Here is a 27,180-nt window from a genome sequence, read left to right on the forward strand (position 1 = left end):
TCAGTTTTCTGCAGCCGCTATTCAATGAAAAGCGGCCACAGAAAACCCTGTCAGTTCACGCAATGGTGCATGCGGCCACACAATGTAGTGTGCATTGTGTGCAGTGGGTAATTCGGATGCGCCCGCATCCGAATTCAGCGGCAGTAAAGATCATCTGGCCGGTACTGCGGTAGCTGCCAGGATGATCTTTTCTGACACCGGCCATTCCTTGACGCGGCTAGTGTCATACAACGTGTGAACATGGCCCAATACTGTATTACCTATAGGCAGTTACAGTGGTACCAATGTGAGCCTGTGTTCCCCAATGTAATCTAGTATGTCCCTCATTTCTAAATAGTGTATACCCAACATTAGCCACTGTTCTTATTTTGTCAGCTACAATACAGGGGGCGGTCTTGGTATTTCTGGGGCCCCAGGCGAAGTTATGTCTGCCCCCCCCCTCAACGCGCGCTCCACAACAATAGACCACTGTGTGCTGCCCCCAGTAGTATATACCCCTTGTGCACTACCGCCAGTAATATATACTCCTAGTGTGCTGCCCCCAGTAGTATATAGACCCCTGTGTGTTCCCCCAGTTATATATAGCCCCCCCCGTGTGCTCCCCCAGAAGTATATAGACCTCCTGTGTGCTGCCACAGTTGTATATAGACCCCCTGTGTGCTGCCCCCAGTTGTATATACCCCCTGTGTGCTCCCCCACTAGTATATAGCCCCTCTGTGTGCTCCCTCAGGGGTATTTAGCCCCCCTGTGTGCTTCCCCACTTGGATATAGACCTCCTGTGTGCTCCCCCACTTGGATATAGACCCCTGTGTGCTCCTCCAGTTGTATATAAACCCTCTGTGTGGTTCCCCCAGTAGTATATAGACCCCCTGTGTGCCCCACCAGTATTATATAGACCCCTTGTGTGATGCCCCAGTAGTATACAGACCCCTGTTTGCTCCCCCAGTTATATATAGACCGCCTGTGGGCTGCCCCCAGCAGTATATAGACCACCTGTGTGCCTCACCAGTAGTATATAGACCCCTCTGTGAAGCCCCAGTAGTCTATAGCCCCCCTGTGTGCTCTCCCAGTTATATATAGCCCCCCCTGTGTGCTCCACCTGTTATATAGCCCCCCTGTGTGCTCCCCCCATTTATATAGACCCCCGATGTGCGCTCCCCCTCCCATATAGTATATAACACAATAAAACAAACACTTATATTCACCTGGGTCCGGGCGTCTCCTCTTCTCTTCACTCTTGTGGCCGCAGGAAGGGTTTTCCCTGCGATCACAAGAGGCCGCACTCCCCTTGTCCTGGCGCCGATGCTCCAGTGATGTCACTGGAGCGACGGCACCACAGGGACAAAGCGGCCACTTGTGGCCGCAGGGAAAACACTTTCTGCAGCCACAAGAGTGACTGACAGGAAGGGAGCCAATGGTCAGTGCTGCTGCCTCATGTAACTGTGAGCGCTCATTACGAGTGCTCATAGTTACAGTTCAGATGGCAGCAGCGAGCGGGGCAGCGGTCCTGTCCAGCGGTGTGTACTAGACAGCAACGCCTAATATAAATATTTTTGCCCCATATATATTTTCATTAGCCCTGCCAAAAATCATTACTTTTATGGCATCACCATTGACCATACACAATAATTTTATTATTACTTTTCATTATTATTACTGACCAATCACCATTACAGTTTTTCAAAAATGAACAAATCATTTAAGTGTTAATAAGTTCTTATTGTCTTTTTTTCTTGGTTGTACCATACAGAAACATACCCAGTAACACAAAATTCTTTGGGATCATGCTAAAAGTACAATGCTCCACCCCCTAAAACTACCCATGTGTGTTTTATTGTTTAGGCCTTTACTTGTAAAACTGCATTTAAATTTATCTTCACTAAAATTATTTTACACACAGCACATTAGAGAAAGAGGCGCCCTAAACGTCACCAATAGAACATTAACCCAGACTATAAAACGCTGCATTCACACGGACGAGGAATGCCTATAGCGGACTTCTCCACTGCCCGGGCAGCATCTGTGATAAGATGGGAGCGGAGGAACTGTACAGATATGTGCTGCACTGTAATGACAGAGCTTCATGGGTGATTGATTATAGCACGGCGCATATGAGTACATAGGACATGGGGGCAGGGATTTAGGCAAGACTGGTTTACAGATACACTTGCCTGGATAAATTCCCCCCCCCCCCTCCTCCTATTTGCCTAATCTTTTTTAGGCAGAAGTGCTGTGGCACAGTTAACTACTTGTAGAAATTTCAACACAACAAAAGCGTATTTTAAATATTTATAAAGCAATTACATTTCTTTTATTCATAGCTTAAAAATAAATTTAAAGGGTATGCTCTGGAGAAACTGTTTTAAATCCAGTGCTGTCCAAAAGGTATACAGATTTACTTCAATTACTAATATTTAAAAATCTCAAGTCTATCACTACTTATTAACTGCTGTATGCTCTGCAGGAAGTGGTGTATTCTTTCCAGTCTGACATTGTGCTCTCTGCTGAGTTTTTTTTTTTATGACAAATATTTTATTGAGACTTTTTCCAGAAAGGTTTTTAACAATCATACACTAAAAGCCAGAAGACAAACTGGCTCTATAAAACAAACAACAATAAAACAATACCCAAAAAGGGAAAGAAAGAAGGGAAAAAGAGAAAAAAAAAAAAGAATCATACAGTTCCCTAATTATATCACATCAATATTCCTACACATGGTAGGTTAGGTTATGGTCGTACCATCATTGTCAAAGCAGGAGGCTAGCTCTAGTGTTCCTTCAGGGAGGTTGAGGTTTTCTATGGGAATTGACTACTACAATGTATAGTTCCTGACAGGGGCAAAGGTGGCAGCAGAGAGCTCTGTGTGAGACTGGAGAGAATACACCACTTTCTGCAGGACACACAGCAGCTGATAAGTACTGGAAGACTTGAGATTTTTAAATAGAAGTAGTTTACAAATCCATATTACTTTCTGGCACCAGATGATTTTTTTTTTAAACATTTTTTCCAGGAGTACCCCTGTAACTGTATCCACGTGAAGAGTAATTGTGTGTTATGGCAGTCTGCTTCAATGTGTCCATGAGAACTGGCAGGTATTACTTTAATGGGGAGAAGGAAGCTGGAATCAGAAGCATGTTCCTCTGTGATTCAAGAAATCTCACACTTTCTCTTACTGAAAAAGAAGACAGAATAAGTTTGTCAGCATGTGCGGAGCCAAACAGCAGCTGCATAATATTGATCACAACTGGGTTCAGTATATAAATAGGATTCATACATGGCCACATCCTCCAAGCCTAGTTCCTCAGATGCTTTAGGTCAATGGTATGCTCTGCACTTTGTATGTTTAGACAAGGGCAGCTTCTCTGGAGTTTAGGTACTAAAGTTGCCTTTTTTTTTTTCTTTATCAACAAGAAGTATTCTAACAGATTAATTCTAAAAGCTAATAAACCCAATTACAACGTTTCCTAAAATCGCATGTACTATTGATTTCTACAAAAAAAAAAAAAATTAACGACAGTGACACTTTAATGATCATGTTAGTAATAAATATACGATATAGGCGTTTCCAGCCCTTGATAAATAACTTACAAACACAATTACAGCCTCTGACCTCAGTATGTCATCCTTCTTTGGGGTCCAATGGGCAACCTGTTTGCAAGTACAGACTAAGTGATGGCAGGGCATATATATTTCCCATTTGAGGGAAATTGCCCCTCAAATGAAATTAGTTCACCATGGGGCTCCCAAACGTTGTAAGGCTCAGCAAGTGTCATGAACACTTGAGCATCAATGAATGGCTTGCTCTGTCATGGTTAGTTCTTCACTTAGCAGTGCCACCACATGCCCATAACTAGTCATTTCTTGGTAAAGCCACTTTTCTGTTTTATGACTCTGAAAGAAGATGATGGCCTGTGCACAAGTAATCATTCCATACATGTGTGATAAGGCCTTGTATTATGTGTGGTCCGCGAGAGCACTTATCCTACCCACCACCCTCTGCTGTGGTTTATAAGCCCTGTGGGGTCCCTGAGATCACTCCTCCTGTTGCCCACCACCCTCTGCTGTGGTTTATAAGCCCCGTGGGGTACCTGAGATCACTCCTGCTTTTCACCCTCTGCTGTGGTTTATAAGCCCTGTGGGGTCCCTGAGATCACTCCTCCTGTTGCCCACCACCCTCTGCTGTGGTTTATAAGCCCCGTGGGGTCCCTGAGATCACTCCTGCTTTTCACCCTCTGCTGTGGTTTATAAGCCCTGTGGGGTCCCTGAGATCACTCCTCCTGTTGCCCACCACCCTCTGCTGTGGTTTATAAGCCCTGTGGGGTCCCTGAGATCACTCCTGCTTTTCACCCTCTGCTGTGGTTTATAAGCCCTGTGGGGTCCCTGAGATCACTCCTGCTTTTCACCCTCTGCTGTGGTTTATAAGCCCTGTGGGGTCCCTGAGATCACTCCTCCTGTTGCCCACCACCCTCTGCTGTGGTTTATAAGCCCCGTGGGGTCCCTGAGATCACTCCTGCTTTTCACCCTCTGCTGTGGTTTATAAACCCTGTGGGGTCCCTGAGATCACTCCTCCTGCTGCCCTCCACCCTCTGCTGTCATTTGTAGGCCCTTTGGGGTCCCTGAGACAGAACCTCCTGCTGCCCACCACCCTTGGTCATTATTTCATAAACAATACAAGTGTCACAGACAGCCTTCTCTACATTACTGCTGTTCATAGATCCTCTAAAAAGCATTAGTTTACCTGCTGCCACTACCCTGGCATCTTCATGGGCCAAATGCCTTCCTGCAGCCCGTCTGTCCGGACTCTCATTCCACCACAACACATGAACTAGATACAAAAATTAAAAAAACACTCGTTGAATCGTATAGTAACAAAATAAATTATCCATTATTTATAAAGAAAAAATAAATACGACAATACAGTTCAAAAATAAATCAGAATTGATCGAACAATAGTGACCATTCCACAGCACATCTCGCTGATCGATGCTCATTTGTGGCCACAGATGGCTGAGGATTGTTACATGTAAAAGGACCCTTACCTCCTCTACTGTAACATTATTATTTCATTACTTCAAAATCACTGTCTTACATCTGTAATATAATTATCTGTAAATAATTGTATTATGATGATCCCTTCCCTTATCCTCGTACTGTGACATCATGTGTGAATCATTTGAATAATGTGTCATCACTTTATGAATATATAATTTCCTATGACTGTAAAGTCACGCCCTATGAGCACGATGACTCTGCACCATTCTTGCACTGTGACATCACTGTGGCTGTTGTTGCTGCATTGTTAATTTACTTTGTTAAACCCAACCCTGTACTGTGACATCACTATCTGTATGACCCATACCCGGAGATATTGTTGTTTATTCAATCTGTATGGTGACCTCTAGAGATGAGCGAATTTCCAGTGCAAACTAAGCAAATTACTTTGTTAGCTCAGCAATCTGCTGCTTCTTTTGAAGTCCATGCCGCTCCGTGCAGCCAGTTGAGAAGCAGATTGCCGAGCTAACGAAACCATTCCCTTTGTTTGTACTGTAAATTCACTCATCTCTAGTGACCTCATTGGGAGAGGGTGTGGATTATTGTGGGTGAGGTCTGTGGGTGTGGTTTGCAGTTTGTCCTTATTGTATAGACCTTACAGACCCCAGTATGGCATTACCTACTGCATGTGGGAAATAATGGGGTAACTACTATGTGGGGGTAGTATTAGGGGGTACTATTAAGGGAGCTAATAATGCCTGGTCTACAGAAGGAGGTAGGCAGTTTTACCATTTTGGGCTCTATGGGTAGGAAGGTTGTTTAGGTGGGTTGGTGGTGCTGTAAAAGTGCAGCCCATGGTATAGTTAATCCGCCACTAGTGTCCACATCACTGTCACCCATGTCACTTTGTATATACTGCCCATGATGCTGGATGCTTCCTGCCATAGAGGAGCCAGCATACTAGGCCGCAACCCAGCCATCCCCATCAGACACCAGTACGTGCATCAGGAACGGTACATGCAGCAGTGATGTGGATGTTTCCCTGACAGTGTCAAGAATGTCACATGCACACTTTAAAGCGACTCTGTACCCACAATCTGACCCCCCAAACCACTTGTGCCTTCAGATAGCTGCTTTTAATCCAAGATCTGTCCTGGGGTTAGTTCGGCAGGTGATGCAGTTATTGTCCTAAAAAACAACTTTTAAACTTACAGCCCCGTGCCCTGCGGGAGTATCTGTGCCCTAACTTTGCACCACCCCTCCGTCCCTCCTCCCCACCCTCTTTATCATTAGAAATGTCACTGGAACATTATCTTTATGCTGAACATTTGCACAGGTGTCCTAACGATCTAGCCCATGTGCCGGGAGCATTCCTAATAATGAGGAGGGAGAGGAGGAGGGACAGAGAGGTTGTGCTAGCCTAATGCATACACAATCTAGGCCACTCCCGTAGGGCACGGGGCTGCCAGTTTAGAAGTAGTTTTTTAGAATAATAACTGCATCACCTGGCAAACGGACCCCACGACAGATCTTGGATTAAAAGCAGCTATCCGAAGGTACAAGCGGTTTGGGGGGGGGTCAATTTGTGGGTACAGAGTCACTTCAATAAGTATCAAGGTTGGCCAGCAAGGTTGTCATTTTTTTTTATTTCGGCCAACTGTCTAATTGAGTTTGACACCCTTGGTTTAGAGGCTCCGCAGGAGCTGGAAGATGCATTAAGAAGGGAATTCCTTCCTCTATCCCCTTTATAGGGGCACATTTCCCCTTTCCCTTATGCTATAAATTTTACCAAGAGGACTGGGGCTTAAAAAATTTTTTTCTTTGGAAATCCTTCATTTTTATCCACTGCACTTTCAAGGATTTTTTCAAGCCCAAGACCAAAAACATATTTACCCTTAGCATAGAACCTAACTTACTTTTAGATTGATTGTCCCCAGAACAGAACCTGAGCCATAAGGCCCTATTTACAGAATTAGAGGGCACTGCAGACTTGTCCCTGATGGATTTAGCCAGGGACCCAGTGGCCATATTCAGTAAAGGGATAGAGTCCTTAAAGGGTTCTTGGTTTCCTCTTTAAGGTTCCTTTGGTTCCATCTTGGTTTCCTCTTGTGACCCTGTTGCTGCCATGCAACACTGCAGACACTTTCCCACAGTCCCCCTTGCTGCATGTGAAGTGAAAGCCAACTGCCAGTACTAATGAGACAGATCATGTGACTGCTATTGAACTGAGCGTGAGTGGTCCAAGAAAGTGGGTGCCTGGCAAATCGTAACCAAGGGCAGCAGATTATAAAAGTAAACAGCGCATGGGGGGATTAGTGAGTCTATATCTCCTTAGTGAGGCAGCAGCCTGGGTCATGAAGTCAGAAAGAGTCCTAAGATGGACGTTTCACCACATTTGCAAATCATGGGGATAGTATCCCATGGTTTACAATCTTAAGTGTCAAACAATAACTCATTTTTTAGCTCCTTAAGAACAGAGTTTCTTTCCTTTTTTGTTCTCAATCATCTAAAACCAAATCCTTCAGATTAAGATTCATGGGCAAGACATTCTTTTTCTTTGCACTAAGACCCCCAAATATTTTATCCTGAAATGACTGTGCCCTCTGTTTTACATTTTTTATTACCTCTCTGATAGATTTGATAGGATACTCCATGCCTGCGGAATTAAAGTAGTATTTACATTCATTAGCAGGATTATCATTTGAAAACCATTCACTTAGCTCAGGCTTAACATTAAAGAGGACCTGAGCACTAGCACTCGAGGACACTTCGGAATGAAGTAGGACTCTAATAAATCCTATTCCTAGCCGGCAAAGACCAGGCCTGATGGATCTTCATATTTAGATTCTTCTGTATTCTCTATGCAGGGACAGGAAATGCTGTGGATGTTCAAGTTATGCTACTGTTAACACTTAGGGTGGTATTACACTGGACGATTCTTCTGCGATTAACAATTAACGATAATCTCAAACAACCGCTATGACGAATGATATTTAAGTGTTCACCCTATTACACAGGACGATGATCGCTACTTATGGTTGTTTTTGCGCTGGTCCTTTCCAGGCTGATAGACCACGGAACGACGAACAACGTGTTACACTGAATGATGTTCGAACGATTTGTGAATGATCAACGATGAAAATACTGTAGGTCCAGATTCTATCAAACGATTCTCGTAATCGTTGCCTATTACATGAAACAATTATCATTTAAATCCGAACTATCTAAAAAAAATTTGAACGATAATCGCCCAGTGTAATACGGCCCTTAAAGTGTACCTGTCAGCATGGCCAATACCATATCAGCAGTGATTTCCTCTCTTAATTCAGAAGTGCAGGCCACTGTTGTGACATGGGGGACAATGCAGTGACATAAGTGTAGTATTACAATGACTACAGTGGTTAGCACTACTGTCTTGTATTGCTTGGGTCCTGGTTTCAATTCTAACCAGGGGCAACATATTCATGGAGTTTTAAATATATATATTTTATATATTTATTTTTTACTTTATTCATGCATTTATTTATGTTTATTTTTTTCTTTCTTTTCCCCTCTGACCCATGGGGTGGCTGCAGAAAGGGATATATTGGAACATTAAGAAAATGGTAAATGTACAAAATGCCTTTTGTGTACAAAGATTTGTTATATATAAGTAAAAAGTGTGGTTCTTTTGTATGTCTGAGATGAGTGCTTCACTAGATCACCACCAATGTTTATGTCATAAAGGATGTTATTCATGTTTGAACTTTCAGCATACCTCCCAACTTTTGCACGGAGGAAAGAGGGACAGTCACGGTAATGTGTCATGGCAATGTGCGACGCCCCCCCCCCCCCGTAGCCACGCCCCTCATAACCGTATCACCTGTTACCATTTCATAAGAAATAAATATTATCACCAGATCTTCACCACATAGTGACTTATCCCCCCCTTATAACATTGCTACATAACATCCACTAATCACAGAGCAATACTCTCCCTCAGCAGTTCAGCAGTGACCATATAGCCTGTACACAGGCTCTGCAGACCTTATAGGTAATTATATTGCAGGTATTCAGCGACTCACATGGGACGTCTTCTCTGCTTCAGTTTTGTGTTTCTTGCCATCTTTCTCCTCCCCCTGTGTAGCAGTTCCCATAGAGTATAGCCCTCCCCCGTAGAAGCCCCTATATAGTATAGAACCCATTCCTGTGCAGGAGCCCCCAAAAGCACATAGTATAGCCCTCTTTGTAGCCTTCACATAATATAACCCCTCCTTTTTAGCCCCCACATGGTATATAGCATGCCCCTATGTTGTATGCCTCTTAGTATCCCCTTAGTACCCCCCTTAGTACCCTCGTAGTACCCCCTTAGTATCCTCTTAGTACCCCCTTAGTACCTTCTTAGAATGCCCTTTAGTACCCTTTTAGTACCCACTTAGTGTGCTCCTTAGTATGCCCTTTAGTACCTTCTTAGTATGCCCTTTAGTACCCCCATAGTATCTTCTTAGTATGCCCTTTAGTACCCCATAGTATGCCCCTTAGTACCTTCTTAGAATGCCCTTTAGTACCCCCTAGTACCCCCTTAGTATGCCCTTTAGTACCCCCTTAGTATGCCTCTTAGTACTCAATCTCGTAGAGCTGCTGGTGCAGGCTTCCATAATTGCCAACAGTCCCGGACATAACTCGGTAAGCCCCGCCCCCGGCGCCCCACCGCGGGGCTAACTAACCAGCAGAGTATACAGGGCCAGAGGAGGAGAGACACCATGGACAACTGGAAATATGGTAAGTATATGTCACCCATTATACTTATCATATTTCCAGTTGTCCATGGCACTCACAGTAAAAGGACCGCAGTCTGCACCCGGCAGCAAACGCCGGGCCCGGCCGGGGTGGGGGACAGCGGGACACATGGGGTCCGTTCTGGGACAGTGGGACATCACCCCAAAACCGGGACTGTCCCGCCGGATCCGGAACGGTTGGGAGGTATGCTTTCAGACCTGTTCCACTGTATTTGCTGATTATGTTTAATGCTTTGTGAGGGGCTGTGCCCTCCATGTGCCATGTAATACCTGTCACCTGTCTATAGAAAGTTTAAATGAACAATTAAAAAAAAATAAAAACTGGCAACTGTTAACAGTATCTTCAGTATGTTACCTTGATTAAGTAATCCATATTCAGTGTTAAAAACACCAACAAGAGTTGTGTAGCCAGTATTGACATGAGTAGAGATGGCAGCCTGAAATGATGCACCCCAAACTGCTGGTCCTCCAGGCTTGAACTTAAAGGATACCATCTCATAGACCCCTGGCATAAAGAAAGCAGAACCATATAATTTATCCTTTTACATACATTGTACACATTTATTTTTTTGCACTATTGAACCCATTGTTAAATGGGCGTTTCCAACTCGGAAAATAGGAAAGGTAATAACATGCTGGTTGGTCTGACCAGTAGGACCCCTGATGATTATGAGAATGGAAGCAAACTATCCTCTAAATAAATAGCACATACTGCACATGTGTGGCTGGCACTTTAAAGGCCAGATTTCCTATTTATCCCATTCTTATGATAGGTGGAGGCCAGACACTTTTAATAACTACTGTCCAAACAGTTCTCTCTCCCATCCTCCTCATACACAGAAACATTCATAATGGCCGAGCATGCTCAAAGTTTGCTCAACTCTACTGACAGCCAATCCTGTTGCGTTACAGATGCAGAAGCAAATTCTGTCAAGAAAAGCATTGCAAGCAAACACATTTCTAACAGAAACTTTGACTGAACACATCAGATTCCGTTAAAAGTCAATATAGTCGATTTCATGCTGGTGGTACCCATCCTATGATAGATCTCAGAGTGCATAATGCCTTCTGTTGTCCATGAATCCAAGTTATCCAAGAGAATCCATTATGCAGATGTAAACAAAGCCTAAAGAAGATATATATATTTTTATCTGACTGTAGGGGTTTCTGAATGTTTACAGATAGGGAAAATGGACTACAAGGGGCTTCTGGAAGGTGAAGATAACACTGTCTCTGTTAACATGTAATCATATACAGTATACTGTGTACCTTAAAGGGAACCTGTCACCAAGACAATGCTATCTACTCTATTGCCATGATGTTATAGAGGAGGGAGGACCGAGCAGAAAGATATATATCTTTAAGGGGTAAAATTTAGTATAATATGGACCTTTGGTGATTTAATTCCCTGATCGTTCTGTGATAAAGAGTCCAGTGAACAATGTCACCCAATGATAGGATCACTCACTGGACAGGATAGAAATGAAGCACTCAAGTCTCTTTGCATTCCAGATTTTATTCCATTTTAAGGCAGCTAAATATTTCCTTACACACAGAAGGGAACAAACAGATTTAAAAGGGGAACTCCAGGTAGATGTTAAAAAAAAATGAAACTTCTGCAGAAGCATAACGCATTACTTACCTGTCTATCCCAGTTTCTAAACTACCAAAAATCCATTTGTTTGAGGGGGGTTTGCTCTGGATTGTGTTTCTGTCCTTTCTGGTTTAGCATTTCCCAGAATGCAATGCTTTCTGTCAGCTGATCATCTCAGTCCCCCACCCACACAATCAGTAAAATTAGTGCAGCAGCTGCTTCTGGCCGGTCAGAGATGGTGAATCAGTCAGGGAATTGGGTTATCCAGCCAAGCCTTCTGTGACATCACACCCTGCCCCCTGTCTGCATCACCAGCAAACACACACAATGTGAGACAGGGGCATGTAAGATTTGTCTCTTAAGGGGGGATAGCAGAAGGAGCAGGAGACAATGTGAATTGGCACAGGGGCCATTTTTTTCCACTTCCTGGATTTCTATCAGCTATCAGTGTGGCAGAACTGTACACATACAGAAATACGTTATATAGACACATCTATATAACTTTTAATGTACTTTTAATAGAAAACAAGTTTTTCTTATCTGGAGTTCCCCTTTAATAATTTAGCACTTGGGCATTAAAAAAGATTTATGTTATAACTGATGATAACAGAAAGTATAAAATGCATGAAACTAACCTTCTTTTTCAGGTCTCTGAAGTTTGCACCATGGTACTAAGTAAGCAATCTCATTGTCTTGTTTGTCCATCATGGGCAGTGCTTTAGCTAAGAAATTTTCCTGCCATAATTTGTCTTGAGCTAGCTTGGCACGTACAGCTACTCTATGCGCAAAGCTGTCTGTGGAAGAAGGAAGGATAGTTACTATACCAGATTAAGCATTAACACACCATTAACCTGATTGGTATGTATGAGATTACACTGTAAATAACAGGAAAACACATTAACCAGCACTTGGATTTACTGTAACAGCAGGGACCGCACCATCAAATATTGCCCATCTTAGGTCTATAAAACACACATATAAAATAACAAGGGTGTTAGGAAGGCATAGGGCGCTGACAAGTAGGAGAGAATCATTCTTCTCTTATGTCTCTGTTATAATGCCAGAAAAAAAGATCTGTCTACAGTTGAAGTTCTGTTGAATTGAAGTGCTGTTATCCAACAAGGTAGAAATCAATCTAATAAGGGCCTGATCACATCACATTGTTTGTCTCTGTTTAAACACTACTAACATACAGCAAGCCTTCTTTTGCTGGATTGACATTAATATAATGTCCTTAACATCATTTTATCATAAAAGAACAAAAAAAAAAAAATTAATGGAACAGGGTCTTGGAGGAAGTTTTTTTTCCATTAGGCTAGGTTCATACTGCGTTTTTTGTATCCATTTCACTGTATCAGTTTTTGAATGTTTGATTTTTTTTAAATTTATAATTTATTTTATTGCAATTTCAAAAGACATATGAACCATATAAGTAGAAATATACAAAGCATTACAATCTCTATAAACCCACCACATTCCCTCCCGCCCCCTATTCCAACCCCAGTCCATGCACGTATGGGTTCCCTCCGAAAAAGAAAAAAAAACAAAAAAAAACACAAATGTTTGATTTTAATGTACAGAAAACGAGGTCAAACATGTTTTTGCTCACACCAAAAAAAATTAGGAAAAAACTGATCCACTTCAACCTTTTTTTTTAAATTAATGTAGGTCAATAAAAAATGTATCCTAATGGACGGCGTTAGTTTTTACCATACTTTTTTTCCGATAGAACAGATACGTTAAATGAACAACAAAAACATGGTGTGAACCTAACCATAGCTAGTAAAAGATGTGTGGCTCACTTGCTAATGCCATCTCAGGGGCTGTATATTAACAAAGATCATTTTTTGAACAGGATAGAAAGCATTAGTAGTATACCAGAGCTTTCCTGTGGATGGCACCTGTCTCAAAATGATATATTATGTTTTATAAGGTAACATGTTATTGTGCAAAACTATGCTTTGTATTCTTTGTTCCAGTGTAATTGGCAGGAAGAGAGTAGGTCAGGTTGCTTCAATACTCACACTACACAAACTGTCAGGCAACAGTGACACCTGCAGTCTTAAGTGGGAACTGTTTAGGTAGTGTAAAAAGTTTCCAGCTTGTTCTAGAACCTGCTAGAAGGTAGGTGGAGCATGCTCCACACAAAGCCCTTGCTGGAAGTAGTGTTCTGTCTGTTCAGTTCAGTGTTCAGTGCAACTAGTGGCTGTTCTGTGAGCCTGGGTTCTGTGTGTCAAGGCCTGGTCAGCCAGACAAGCCTGTCTGGTGCTGAAGAAGGGGAAAAAGATAAAGGAGAAGAAGGAAAAACTTAACCTGAAACTGAAAAGCTTGAAGTACGAGAGAGTGTTAGTGGGAATCCTAAGGAAAGGAATTCTAAGCAAGTGGACTTGAGTATATTGGGTAACAGAGCTAACTTAGGCCTCTGAACAATTTTTCTGGGATTCAAAGGGCAGGATGACCAAGGACCTTTGAATATTTCTAGGAACCGAAAGTAGTGGCTTATGGCCCGGCCTAGATAATAAAGCAGAAAGCTCCCTAGCTGACAGGGAGGGAAAGACTTAAAAGGGTTATCCAGCGCTACAAAAACATGGCACTTTTCCCCCTCTCTTTTCTCCAAATGGCCACTTTCTTCCAGAAACAGCCCCTCTCTTGTCTCTAGTTACTCGGGGTTTTGAAACTCAGTTCCATTGAAGTAAATGGAACTTAATTGCAAACCGCACCAGAACTGGAGACAATAGTAGGGGGAAAAGTGGCCATGTTTTTGTAGCGCTGAATAACCCCTTTAAGCACCATTATGGAAAAAGGAACATAGTGCCCACCAGTAATATAGTGACAAACCAAGGTCTGAGGCAGACCATCACTCCACACACCACTACCCTTCACATTAAGCCCATCAAGGCCGTAGTAACCCAAGGCTGTCAGTTTTAACAACTGCAGCGTTCCACCATGGTTGTTTCTAGTCTGGCACCTGTCGCAAAGGCCTTGTACTTTAAAGTAGGGTGGTCATGAGGCTGTATATGAGTTTCGCCACCAGATGTCAGTTTTCTATGTATAATTTTGTATGTAAGTATTGCACAGCTGTAGTCACTAAAGGGTTACTGTTTAGTTATGTGATTTTGTGGACCAGTGGACATGCTTCTTTTTTTTCTACCTATCGCTGTTCTCCTTTCTCTGCATACTCTCTTCTCTACCACTCACAGGGACCCTTACAAACCCTGAAGGAAGTAGTCACTTCCTACAGGGTGTACAGGGGAGAGGAAGTATAGTGTTAGTTTCCCTCTGATTCTCTGAGGAGTAGAACACACACAGAACAGGCATCCCTGCTGAACTTAGCCAGGGGCTGGCTCTGCTAGGGTACCTGTCCAGGACAGACCAGCTGTGTCAGTAGTCAGACACACGTGTATGGAGAACCCAGAGACTTTTCACTTCCAAGCTATAACTACAGACACTATGCAGTGTTAAGTCAGAGACCACTCCAGCCCATGCCATGAGCCTCTCTTAACAGTGCAGGGCAGTATCCTAGGAATGAGGAACTGACCCAGATAGAACAAAGCAACCATAACCAAGGTCTACGTAGTCTATCTCGCAGCGCAGGTGAAACCGGGACACCCTCGGACACTTAGCTTCGCCCAGGTGTCATAGTCTGGGGCTTGTGTCACCCTCGTAGGATGGGTACCCTAACACTGCAGGGCAGAAGGTGGTCTAGTAAAACACAGGCACAAGTATTCTCTTCTCAAGTCTTCTTCTCTTCAATACTTTTCTCTCAAGTTCCGACAGAGCACACTACTACCCTGGGTTGGGGCTCCCCCGACAAACTCCTCTCCTCAATGCTAAACTCCACAAACACTGCTACTCTACCTAAGCACTTAAGGTATCTCCCAGCACAGATTCAGTGAGCTCAAGTCTGTATTATAGAAGTCATCTATTGCCAAGTTATCTTGTATTATCAGAGACTATCAATAAAACCACTTTATTTATTCTACTGGGACTCGGTGATCATTGCACCAGCACTTACACATACCAGCTCCACACTCCTTGGGTTATTTTCCCCTTTCTGTGGTTGGCGGTACCGACAGTCTGGCTGGGTCATCTTCTCACTTCGGACCACTGTGACAAGAGCCCAAGGGAACCATCACAACCCGGCAGGTCACCGACCATTGGGGAACAATATAGCCAGCCATAACATAAAAGGGGGATGTAACACCCGACCTGTGTGCTGAACTAGCACTGGCGCCACAACAATACTGAAGCGAGCCAGGGTGCTTGTGGAAGAGAGTGAGGGGAATGAGGAGAGGATGATGGTGGTAGTAGTCTTTGACTGTTAGGGGGTTATGCCTCTCCTGAGTGTCGCGCTGAGCTCCTAAGTGAGGGGATGCACTGAGGGCTGCAGAGTGAGAGTGTACTGTACCTGCATGATGGCTTGATCTTGTCACGGTCACAGGTGAGCTTGAAGGCTTCCACAGGTACAGGGGACTCTCTGGTACTTCCCCGAGTTCTCTCTCTCTCTCTTCTGTGGGCTACTGCAGAGGTTCCTGTAGGGGGGCTGCACCTGTGCGTAAGGTTGTCTATGGTGTGGACAGGGGCTGGCTGGCAAATTTTAGCCTGGGGGGCAAGCACACAGCAGTGGCCCATGAGTAGCCGGCTAGCGGCCCATCCTTCAAGGACCACTCTGGCCCTTACCTATTATTACGCTCCCCACATCAGTGCAGGGAAGGTAGATGCCACCCGGACCTCTACTTCCTCCAGCGGCAATGCTCTGACACTTCGGATAACACATCCGACCCTTCCAGTCATTTGTAAACAAGGAATTCCTACTGCTCGCTGTGAAGGGGTCGGAGATCTCCTTCCTGTATAAGTATATGGGGCGGCTCATCGCTGACACAGAACCATCCCATAGACTTACATTGACAAGGTGACTTCTGGCCCCTTCACACAGAGCAGTAGGAATTCGCTGGTCACAAATTACCAGAAGGGCTGGAGACGTTACCCGAACTGTTGGAACATCGCTGCTGGCTGAAGTACAGGCCCGGAGTGCCATCGACCGTCCCTGCACTGATGTGAGGAGAGTAGTAAGGGCTGGAGTGCTCCTTTATAGGGAACCAATTACCACAGTTGTGATGATATGGTTTTCAGCTGCACAGTATAGATCTACTATCCAGCTCCCCGAGGCTATCAACCACTGAGTATATGATGGTGGGAAAGTTGGACAACCTCCATCATACAGAGTATAACATGCTGGGAAAGCTGGGTGACCATATTATACTGAGTACAAGATGGTGGGAAAGCTGGGTGACCTCCATCATTCTGAGCACAATATGCTGGGAAAGCTGGTCGACCTCCATCATACTGAGTATAAGATGGTGGGAAAGCCGGGTGACCACATCATACTGAGTATAAGATAGGTAGAAAGTTGGGTGACCTCCATCATTCTGAGCACAAGATGATGGTAAAGCTGGGTGACCTCTATCATTCTAAGATGCTGGGAAAGCTGGGTGACCGCAATCATTTTGAGTATAAGATGATGGGAAAGCTGGGTGACCTCCATCATACTGAGTATAAGATGGTGGGAAAGCTGGGTGACCACATCATACTGAGTATAAGATGGTGGGAAAGCTGGACGACCTCCATAATACTGAGTATAAGATGGTGGAAAAGCTGGGTGACCTCCATAATACTGAGTATAAGATGGTGGGAAAGCTGGGTGACCACATCATACTGAGTATAAGATACTGGGAAAGCTGGGTGACCTCCATCATACTGACAAGATGCTGGTAAAGCTGGGTGACCACATAATACTGAGTATAAGATGCGTAGAAAGCTGGGTGACCTCCATCATACTGAGTATAAGATACTGGGAAAGCTGGGTGACCACATCATACTGAGTATAAGATGCTGGGAAAGCTGGGTGACCACATCATACTGAGTATAAGATGCTGGAAAGCTGGGTGACCACATCATACTGAGTATAAGATGCTGGAAAGCTGGGTGACCACATCATACTGAGTATAAGATGCTGGAAAGCTGGGTGACCACATCATACTGAGTATAAGATGCTGGAAAGCTGGGTGACCTCCAGTATACTGAGTATAAGATTGTGGAAAAGCTGGGTGACCGCCATCATACTGAGTATAAGTTGCTGGGAAAGCTGGGTGACCGCCATCATACTGACTACAATACAATATGCTGGGAAACTGGGGTTTCTGTATTTTGACTATAGTTGTTATCGCTTTTGCTGGAAGTCTAAAATTATATTATCACTGGAGTTCTCATTTAAATGGTCAATGTCACCAGAAAAAAATGTTTCATATGTCATAAAAACATATTAAAAAATTGTATTGGTCAGAGTGTGAATGTTCAGACAGCAACCAATCAGAACAAACTGGGAGAGGTCCATGCTCCGTATGTTCCCTCAGCTCTGTGCCACATGACTGTGACGGTCACATATTGAAAGTCTTTGGGGACATCTTGTTAAAATGAATGAGTGGGGAGTGAGGCTTTGGCAGTTCATGTCCAAAATACCCAAAATAGTGCAGCATGCAGAACTATTGTTATTTGTTCAAATGACACCATGCCAGAAACCAGATGTGCCTAATTAATATCAATAATTAATATCCTATAGTTCTGCATGAGTGCATATTGTTCTGTATGGTTCTGTATGGCTGCATATTGTTCGGTATGGCTGCATATTGTTCGGTATGGTTCTGTATGAGTGTATATTGTACTGTATGGATGCATATTGTTCTGTATGGGTGTATATTGTTCTGTATGGTTCTGTATGGGTGCATATGGTTCTGTATGGGTGTATATTGTACTGTATGGGTGTATATTGCACTGTATGGATGCATATTGTTCTGTATGGTTCTGTATGGGTGCATATTGTTCTGTATGGTTCTGTATGGGTGTATATTGCATTGTATGGGTGTATATTGTTCTGTATGGTTCTGTTTGGGTGTATATTGTACTGTATGGTTCTGTATGGGTGCATATTGTTTTGTATGGTTCTGTATGGGTGCATATTGTTCTGTATGGGTGTATATTGCACTGTATGGGTGTATATTGTACTGTATGGATGCATATTGTTCTGTATGGGTGTATATTGCACTGTTTGGGTGTATATTGTACTGTATGGTTCTGTATTATGTATTATGTATGTATTTCTGAGTACATATTGTTCCGTATAGGTGTGCATTGTTCCGTATGGTTCTTTATGATTGCATATTGTTCTGTATGAGTGTATATTGCACTGTATGGTTCTGTATGAGTGCGTATTGTTCTGTATGGGTGCATATTGCACTGTATGGTTCTGTATGGGTGCATATTGCACTGTATGGTTCTGTATGGGTGTATATTGCTCTGTATGGGTGTATATTGCTCTGTATGGGTGTGTATTGTACTGTATGGTTCTGTATGGGTGTATATTGCACTGTATGGTTCTGTATGGGTGCATATTGCACTGTATGGTTCTGTATGGGTGTATATTGCACTGTATGGTTCTGTATGGGTGTATATTGCACTGTATGGTTCTGTATGAGTGCGTATTGTTCTGTATGGGTGCATATTGCACTGTATGGTTCTGTATGGGTGTATATTATTCTATCGGGAGCAGTTTTGCAGCATCTGCATTTTTTTTTCATTCTTCTCCTTCAATGATCAGGAGCAGGAAAAAAAAACCATAAGTGTGTGTGTGTGTGTGTGTGGATATTATTCACATAGGCCAGGTTCACTCTATGTAAAGACAACAGCCATATTTTATAACAATGGCCGTAGTTGGGCTAAAAAAAATGCATAGTGTGAACCTGGCCATACATTGCAAATACACATACATAGTTCAGTCATACATACAGTCACACTTACTTTTGTGCAGTATAACTGGACGTCTTCTAGTACAATTAGGAATCCTAATGCTATGGGGAACAGCAGCCAGAAGTGTGTGGGGGCACAGCAGCCTGAATGGGGGAGAACACAGTAGTGTGTGTGTGTGTGGGGGGGGGCACACTTCAGCCTTAGGAGGTACATAGCAGGTACAGGTGGAGAGGGGCTAAGCCTATGGGAGAGGGGGCAGCTATAGGGGGAACAGAGCAGCAGCTACAAGGGGTTGGGGGGACAAGTGCTAATGTGATTGCTTCTCTCAGCCCAGCTCAGCAGACTCCCCCCCCTTCTCTGTCCCGACCTCCCTCCTATGTACAGCCCGAAGTACCTGACATATACAGCAGCTGCGCCCAGAGCAGGACAGGGGGGGATGGGCAGGAAGCAGGATCCTGTAGCTGGGGGACGCTGTGTGGCTGGAGGTTAGCAGCCTGTAGCCTCCTCCTCACCACACATACAGGGAGCTGGGCAGTCTGCACAATAGTTGTATCTGCAGACAGCTGATCTCCGCTCTGGCAGCACAGGCAGCTGCTGTGAGGACACACACAGGACCTGCTGGGGGCAGCTGGAGCGTTAGGCACCTATGTTACCTCACAGCCGACAGTCAATGAGTGTAACTGAATGTGTATAATAAGCTGTGCTGCCTGCACTGTCGGCCCTGCTGTCCTCTCCCCCTTCAGTAGCGGCAGGAAGCCCGGGACCAGGAGGAACATGGGACTAGGAGGCGGGGCTTAACTAGGGAAGGGAGCAGCTTCAGCCCATCGCATCACAGACCGGCCCTGCAGCAGCGCAGCTTCTTTGTGTGGCAGAGAGGAGAGCGCTGGGGCGGTAAGCAGCCTCAGTGCGGCCCTCTAATGTACTGGGGAAGACCGGCCCGGGGGGCAGATGCCACCCTGCCCCCCGGCCCAGCCCGCCCCTGGGTGTGGACCTGTAGTTCCCCCGGGGACAACCCCAAATACTGCTGTCCGGTAGTGTGGCCCTTGATGGTGGTGTGGTGCAGGTGGACCAGAACAACAGGGAGACAAGGAGGGAGGCGGTATAACAGTAACTCCTTTACTGATAGACTTGCAGGTGTTTTACAGTCCGGTGGCATACAGCTGTTAGTATTGGCGGCTTTGACTGGGTTATTGTGCTTATGGAGAGTCTGGTGGTGTGTGGAGAGACGATCTGCCTCAGATCCTGGTCTGTCAGTACGTGTGGGACGCTGGTGGACACTGTGATCCTGTGGTCCTCTTCCCCAATGGTGCTTCTGTTTACCCTTCCTGTCAGCTAGGGAGCTTTCTGCTTTGGTTACTGGACCGGGCCTAAGGCCACAACTTTTGGGTCCCAGAGGTATCCAGGGGTTCTAGTAAATCCTACCCCCCAAATTCAGAAAGATGGGTGCAGAGGCCTACGTTAACTCTGCTCCCTTTTACAGTCAAGTCTTTCCACTTGGGTGTCTGGCTTTAGGATTCCCACTGACTGTATGTGTGCTGGCCCTTTCCTGAGGGGGCACCTGACAAACTGTCTCTCAAGGTCTCTCTCTTTTTCTCTCACCTCCGCCTGTTTTCTTAGGCTGCTCTGTTAGTAATCTTTCTTGTTCCCCTCAGCAGCTTTGCTCTGTGGTGATGGTCTCTCCTGAGGTGATGTTGTTCCCTCAGCAGCTAGTTACTTGTCTCAGCTAAACACTGCAACTGACAACCTTTTATAGGGGGCCTATTTGCATACTCCGCCCACTTGCTAGGACTTTCTAGGCTTACAACATTGGCTGAAGCAGTTCCCACTAAGGACAGTAGGTGTCGCTGTTTTGTGTGGTGTGCAGTGTAAAGCAAGTAACCCATTCTCTGCCGGCCAGTTACACTGCTACAGAGAAATACACATAACAATTTAATATAAAACATATTACCTCCTAGAATATTCAATAAAACACTTGTGGACAGGTGCCATCCTCAGCCCAGCCGCAGGAATTATGCTCTGGTATACTACAGTACCATCACTGGCTGAGCTGTATCACAACCACTAGTACAACATTCTCACGGTGGTCCACCCCACAACTGCATGCAACTGGACTGTTCTTCAGTGAAGGAGTTATTGTTACACCGTCTCCCTCCTTGTCTCCCTGTTGTGTGATCTACTTGCACCACACCATCACCAAGGGCCATATTGACAGACAGTGGTATTTGGGGTTATCCCCAGGGGAATTACAGGACCACACACCCAACCACCTTACAAACAGCCCCCACCCCCCCTAAAACATCTACAGCAACCCACAGAAGGGAGAGTGAGCACATGGAAGTGCCAGAGAGTAACCTGTTCCTGTGGAAGCCCTCGTGCCCATCTGAGACAGTGACAAGTCCGCGATTAAGGCTGAGGTGCACCACAAGGCCCAGCCATCCTGCAGCTAATAGAATACTCTCACTGTGCAGCTCTCAGTGAGCTCAGCACTACAAACAAGAAAGGCCTAGTCACCCCCAGGCTTACTACTACTACCACCATCATCCACTCCTCACACCCACTCACTCTCTTCCACACCCTGGCTTGCTGCACATAAATATTTTCAGCTCACCATGCTGGCAGATTTAATAGAAGAGCTATCCCTGTCCAGAACAACAGCTAACACTATCACCATTTATACTCCTTATGTCTTTTAAATGAAGGTTCTTTTTATAGATCCAAATAATGAAGGTCTCCCAAAATATACCTCCAATAGAAGACTGTTATACATGCCTACTGTATAGAACAGGTGCCCACTTAGTTAAGGAAGCCTAAGAGAAGCTCTCATGGTGAATTGTCTCTATACGGACTATTATGTCAGTCTTCTCCTCCTGAGCTCCCTCCAGACATGTGGTTGTCAGCAATAAGGGCCTATTCACATGTCCACAATAGGGGCCAGAACATAGGACCAATACATTTCAATAGCCCCGTCCACATATTCATATGTCGCAGATCTGTGTCGCAAAAAAAACCCCAAAAAACACAGGTTGTAGTGCAGACCTGCATTTCCAGCACGGATCACAGATCTTCAGTGTAGTGCTCTGAGAAGCACGGAGAACTAGTGATGCACATTCATAGTGTGGTCCACACTATGGATGTGTAAATGTAACCTTAGCTCTGCCTTGAAAAGCTCTAAAAATAGACAATGAAAATAGAGCTCCCCTAGGTATCTATTAATGAGCTGCCTGTGACAGATTCCATAATTTGGCATCTGCTGCACATAGGCTAATATAGTGTTGGTTAGAATAATACATTGTTAAAGGATCTTCTGAAATGGTGCTTTAATGGAGCTGTCCGGTTTAGAAAACCCACAAAAACCCTTTCAGTGAATTGAGCTACCATGTTTCTGGCTACATAATACATGGGCCCAGATTTATAAGTCGGCCAAACCAAAACTGACTGGTTTTGCCCATAGCAACCAATCACAATTCAGCTTTTATAATAAAAAAAAAAAAAGCTGAGCTGTGATTGGTTGCTGTGTACAAAACTGGACAGTTTTGGTTTCAGGCAGACTGGTAAATCTCAGCCAGAGAGTTTATTTTTGAGGGTCAGTTTGGAGCTCTGTACAGTAATGCTTCATTTATCCCAAAAAATATGTGTCGGCAATTAATTTTAGGAGGGGTCGGCTCATACAGGAGGTTTCTTGGCCAGGACACCACTCGATGAGCTGGGGCCGCTCCAACAGAACGATTAGTATCATCACAATCATTCAAGAAAAAAAACAACAAAAAACAGTTACAGCTCCCACAGTGATAATGGTTGATTGGTATATATATATATATATATATATATATATATATATATATATATATATATGAAAAGGCTTCATAGTTATTCACCTTTCCAAACCTGAAAGCTGATCTGTACTGGCGGAAAATAGTTTTGGCGTTTTTGAACACAAATGACATTAGAAGATTAAAAATATCAGGCTCAAATTGTCAAATATCCTAAAACTTTTATATTTCTTCCAAAGTAGTTAGCATCATACCATATTTCCATATGTGGAAAACCTTATTCATTCCACCAAATTCATATGTCCAGAAGCCAATCAACTCCGAATGTGCAGTACGCAGATGGAAATGCTCCTTTGCAAGCTGCATGAATTCACTCATCTTTGAGGGCTTGATGTCATAGGTGCGGAATTCATAGAAAGTAGTGTCATGTTGGCGGGGGCCTGTTGCAAATGTAGCTTTTGCCTAAAGGAGAATATATTATTTGTAAATCCGATCTTAAGAAAATCTTGAGGACAATTGCCAACACTGGCCTAATATTCAGAATAGTCAATAGCATCCAAAGTGATGTTTTTGGTACCAACCTGATAGTTTAAACCCATTTTCACACAGTAATAGGACAGACACATTCTTAGAGATAGTAGAAAAACAAACATTGGCGGAAATTTGTCGTTAGTTACGTTCTGCCTGAACCACGGGCAGCATAGAACAGGGGCAGACTCCTTTATGGCAATAATGCATCATTCACTATGAAACACTGTGGCATTTCAGCTGACCCAAAGTCATAAGACAAACTGGAAATGGGGCTCCAGCTTCTACCTGCTGGCCTTGTTGGAGAGATCTCCCCTTATGTGCAAATAGGGAAACAGCTGGATCCAGTCCTGGGAAATTTCTCCCAGTTCCCAGTACTGGATCCAACTTTTCCCAGCACCCAGGGAGGAGCAGACTTCAAAGCCTGCAGCCTGATGAGCGCAATGCAAATAAGTACAACATGCATCGCTTTGTTCCTACTGTAAATTCGCTCACCTCTAATTGTAAACTATACATCAATAAGAGATTATGTCCCTGTTTCATGCAGCCAATGGATTGGGCAGTATGAAACTGGTTCTCTTGAATGGCTCCTTTTACTTTTGAGAACCCTTTTCTGGTAACAACATTGAAGAATTGCATTTTCTAGATCTCCAGTCCTCCAACCATATTCTGCTTCTCTATAATTTGCCTTGGGACACACATTATATTGGGTGTTATTACAGAAGCGTGCAGCCCACTGCTGACACCAATACTGTGAGCAGAGTGAGAGGCTTCCAGTCTCTAAGGATCAGCAGGGAAAGGTCATGCTCACTGATAAGCTTCAACTGAATTCATAAAACAACTAGCTGTTCCTGACCTAAGGTGAAGAACACTGAAGTCACTGGCCCAGATCCATGAAGGTAACCTAGAAGTGAACCCCCCAGCAGATAAATAAAGGGCACAGATCATATTATGTTACTACACAACTGTTAGCCATCGAGAGGGAGCAAGACCCAGACAACCCTTGTATTCCATTGACATTCCAAACGACATGTCAGCCATTGTTAGTGCAGGTTCTAAAGCTGGGGGCCCCTTAGAGGTCCTCACCTGTGAATCAACCCCAGCAGGGCAAGGAGAAGTCAACAGAGATCAGCTCCTCTTGAGTAGCATTGAGCAGATCTGTCAAGATGTTCAGGTTTGGAAACATTATCTGAACCCTAACGCTTGACGATTGATTCCCCACAGTTGCAGAAGATGGATGCAGCCCTGAGGCTGCCAGGAAAACAAGGTTACACCCTATGGCTATGGTCACACAATGTATTTTCAATGACAAGAATGGCCGCTGTTGCCGATTAAAACAACGGCCGTTCTTGTCAATAAAAAATGGACTGCTTTGAAATCAATGCAAACATCGGCCATTGTTCACACAGTGTATTAAACAATGGCTGTTGTTTAATACAGCAGTGGAAATAATTGACCTGTCCCACCACTATTGCTGAAATAGTTCACACACTGATTTCTTTTACAACGGCCATTCTTAACATTAAAGTCAGTGCTTAACAGAGGAACACGTTAAACAGTGGCTGTTGTTTTAACAGTGTGTGAACATAGCCTATGACTGTATCCATGTTTTTCAGGGCTCCCTAGGGGAACATCCAACTCTTGCACCTGCGGGGTATCAAATGTTGAATGTTCGGGTTGAATTAAGTTGCAGAACCCAAACATCTTGACATACGCTCAACACTACTTTTGAGTTTGTACACTATTCTTCTTTAAAATATGGGTTTTCGGAAACACCCCAGGTTATTGCATTGAGAAACCATCCCCTTTTTCATGTTGCCCATGGTTTGGAGAGCATGAAACAACTAGCAGGTTACATTTAGGTAATTTACCATCAGCAAGCCATTTGTATAGTGTACACTCAGGAATAAAAAATCATAACTCTGCTACCTTATAACTGCTGCTACCTTCTTCTTATTATCTGGGTTTTCACAAGGCTATAATACAGCTGTATTTTATTGCCTGTATTAAGCATGTGGCACTTATATACCCAGATATAAAAAAGCAAAGCTGCTTTCTTCTAAAACACTATACCTCAAATCACTTCAACAGAACTGAGCTGTAATTCCACACAAAAACTGAGAACAAGAGTGGGGCTTTTTCTGGAAGAAAGCGTCTATGTTTTTTCTATTCCAGGATAACCCCATCAAGTCATACAGTATGTGAATAGACATAACCTATGCACTGTGTTTTCACAGATCTCTGACCTGGCTTTGTATATACAGCTAGGAAGCAGTGTTACAGTTAATAAAGTTAAATAATAACAGTACAAATTCACTACTCACTATGTAGAGTCTATTAAGACTTGTACAATACTGTGAAAAATATCCAAATAAGATGCCTTACATAATTTTTCCTTATAAATGCAAATCAACATGGTGCAGTTTCCCTTTCTTCCATAAACAGCACCACACCTGTCCTCAGATTGTGTGTGGTATTACAACTCAGCTCCACTCACTTTAACTGGAACTGAGCTGCAATGCCACACACAGTCTGAGGACAAGAGTGGCACCATTTCTGGAAGAAAGCGGCTATGTTTTTTCTAATTCTGGAAACCCGTTTAATTCTCAAAAGAGACAGTAAATACCAAGAGCTGGAATCTGATTGGCTGCTACAGATGCCGCCGCTGGTTTTGACTTGCACTGGTTTTAATAAGTAAGATCAATGCAGTAAAGTGTATTCATAGTACCTCACCTGTACAATTCTCCCTATGTCACTCCGTGCAGATGCAACAGGTAGTTTCCCCTTTAAGAGCAAGGCCCGTAGTGTGCACATCATCTTGTCAGCACCCTTAATGATCAGGTTCTATCCAGCAATTTCTTATTTCCCTGAGGATACAGAAAAGTGTAAGACACGTCTGCTACTGATGGCACACTGACTGTTAATAATAGTGACACTGTGGTGCTATATACTATGTAACAAGGCTCTAGGTCACCGACAGCACCAACTCTGCAGCCGTGCAGCCCTGCATGATCTTCCTGAAACTGTATCCTGGGCAAGACACACCCCCTGGCCTGTGCCATTCATGCCAAGATATAGGGAGTATGGACTATACCAAACTGAGCTCTAGCAGAAAACCGTTATAATAGCAGTGCTGCTCATTGACATGCTGAAAATACATGTTAGTTACATCAGAACTAGCTCATAAATATAGCTATATTAAAGAAGTGTAAATAGGTTATCATTTATTTACAATGCGTTTAATCTGCGATATATCTCATAGATATTTATTTTCATTCCTTCATTTTGCATATTTGTACGCGTATAAAATTTAACATATTGCTTCCTTCAAATTCCAAAAAGCAAAAAAGGTTTAGAATTGTACGCTTCGAGCATTTTAAAGCGACCTAAAGCTGTAATGACAACCTGTTTCCACTAGATGCCCTCAGCACACCTTTTCATATTTCATATTTCAGTTTTATCCCTGCTCCTGAGAAATAAATGCATCCATTGACTACTCCTCAACTGATCATCAGGATAGGAATGACAGCTATAACTGCAAGGAGGTTGTACATTTTCTTCATGTTTATATGAGGTTCCTCCTATGCTTCAAAAACATGCTAATTTAGGTTAAGGTGCGTTTACATGTAACGATTATCGTGCAAATTTGCGCGATAACGATAGAATTCGAACGATAATCGTACGTGTAGACACAGCGAACGATCAAACGACAAAC

General features: G+C 43.7%; 1 protein-coding gene across 2 annotated transcripts; it reads right to left on the bottom strand.

Annotated features, from left to right (window-relative positions):
* Positions 1-1,612: 1,612 nt before the first annotated feature.
* Positions 1,613-26,492, bottom strand: NIPSNAP3A (nipsnap homolog 3A). Of its 2 annotated transcripts, XM_069964310.1 has the most exons (7): positions 26,417-26,492; positions 26,199-26,332; positions 23,192-23,399; positions 12,000-12,158; positions 10,126-10,275; positions 4,739-4,825; positions 1,613-3,172 (listed from the first exon to the last, which is right to left on the bottom strand). In XM_069964310.1, exons 2-7 carry the CDS (start codon positions 26,280-26,282, stop codon positions 3,096-3,098), a joined length of 765 nt encoding a protein of 254 aa, XP_069820411.1. In that variant the 5' UTR covers positions 26,283-26,332; positions 26,417-26,492; the 3' UTR covers positions 1,613-3,095. The 2 variants fall into 2 exon arrangements, with proteins under 2 accessions (XP_069820411.1, XP_069820410.1); XM_069964309.1 differs by having other exon boundaries at positions 26,199-26,487.
* Positions 26,493-27,180: the final 688 nt, after the last annotated feature.

Source organism: Dendropsophus ebraccatus, chromosome 3, assembly GCF_027789765.1.
Source record: "Dendropsophus ebraccatus isolate aDenEbr1 chromosome 3, aDenEbr1.pat, whole genome shotgun sequence".
Classification (NCBI taxonomy): domain Eukaryota; kingdom Metazoa; phylum Chordata; class Amphibia; order Anura; family Hylidae; genus Dendropsophus; species Dendropsophus ebraccatus.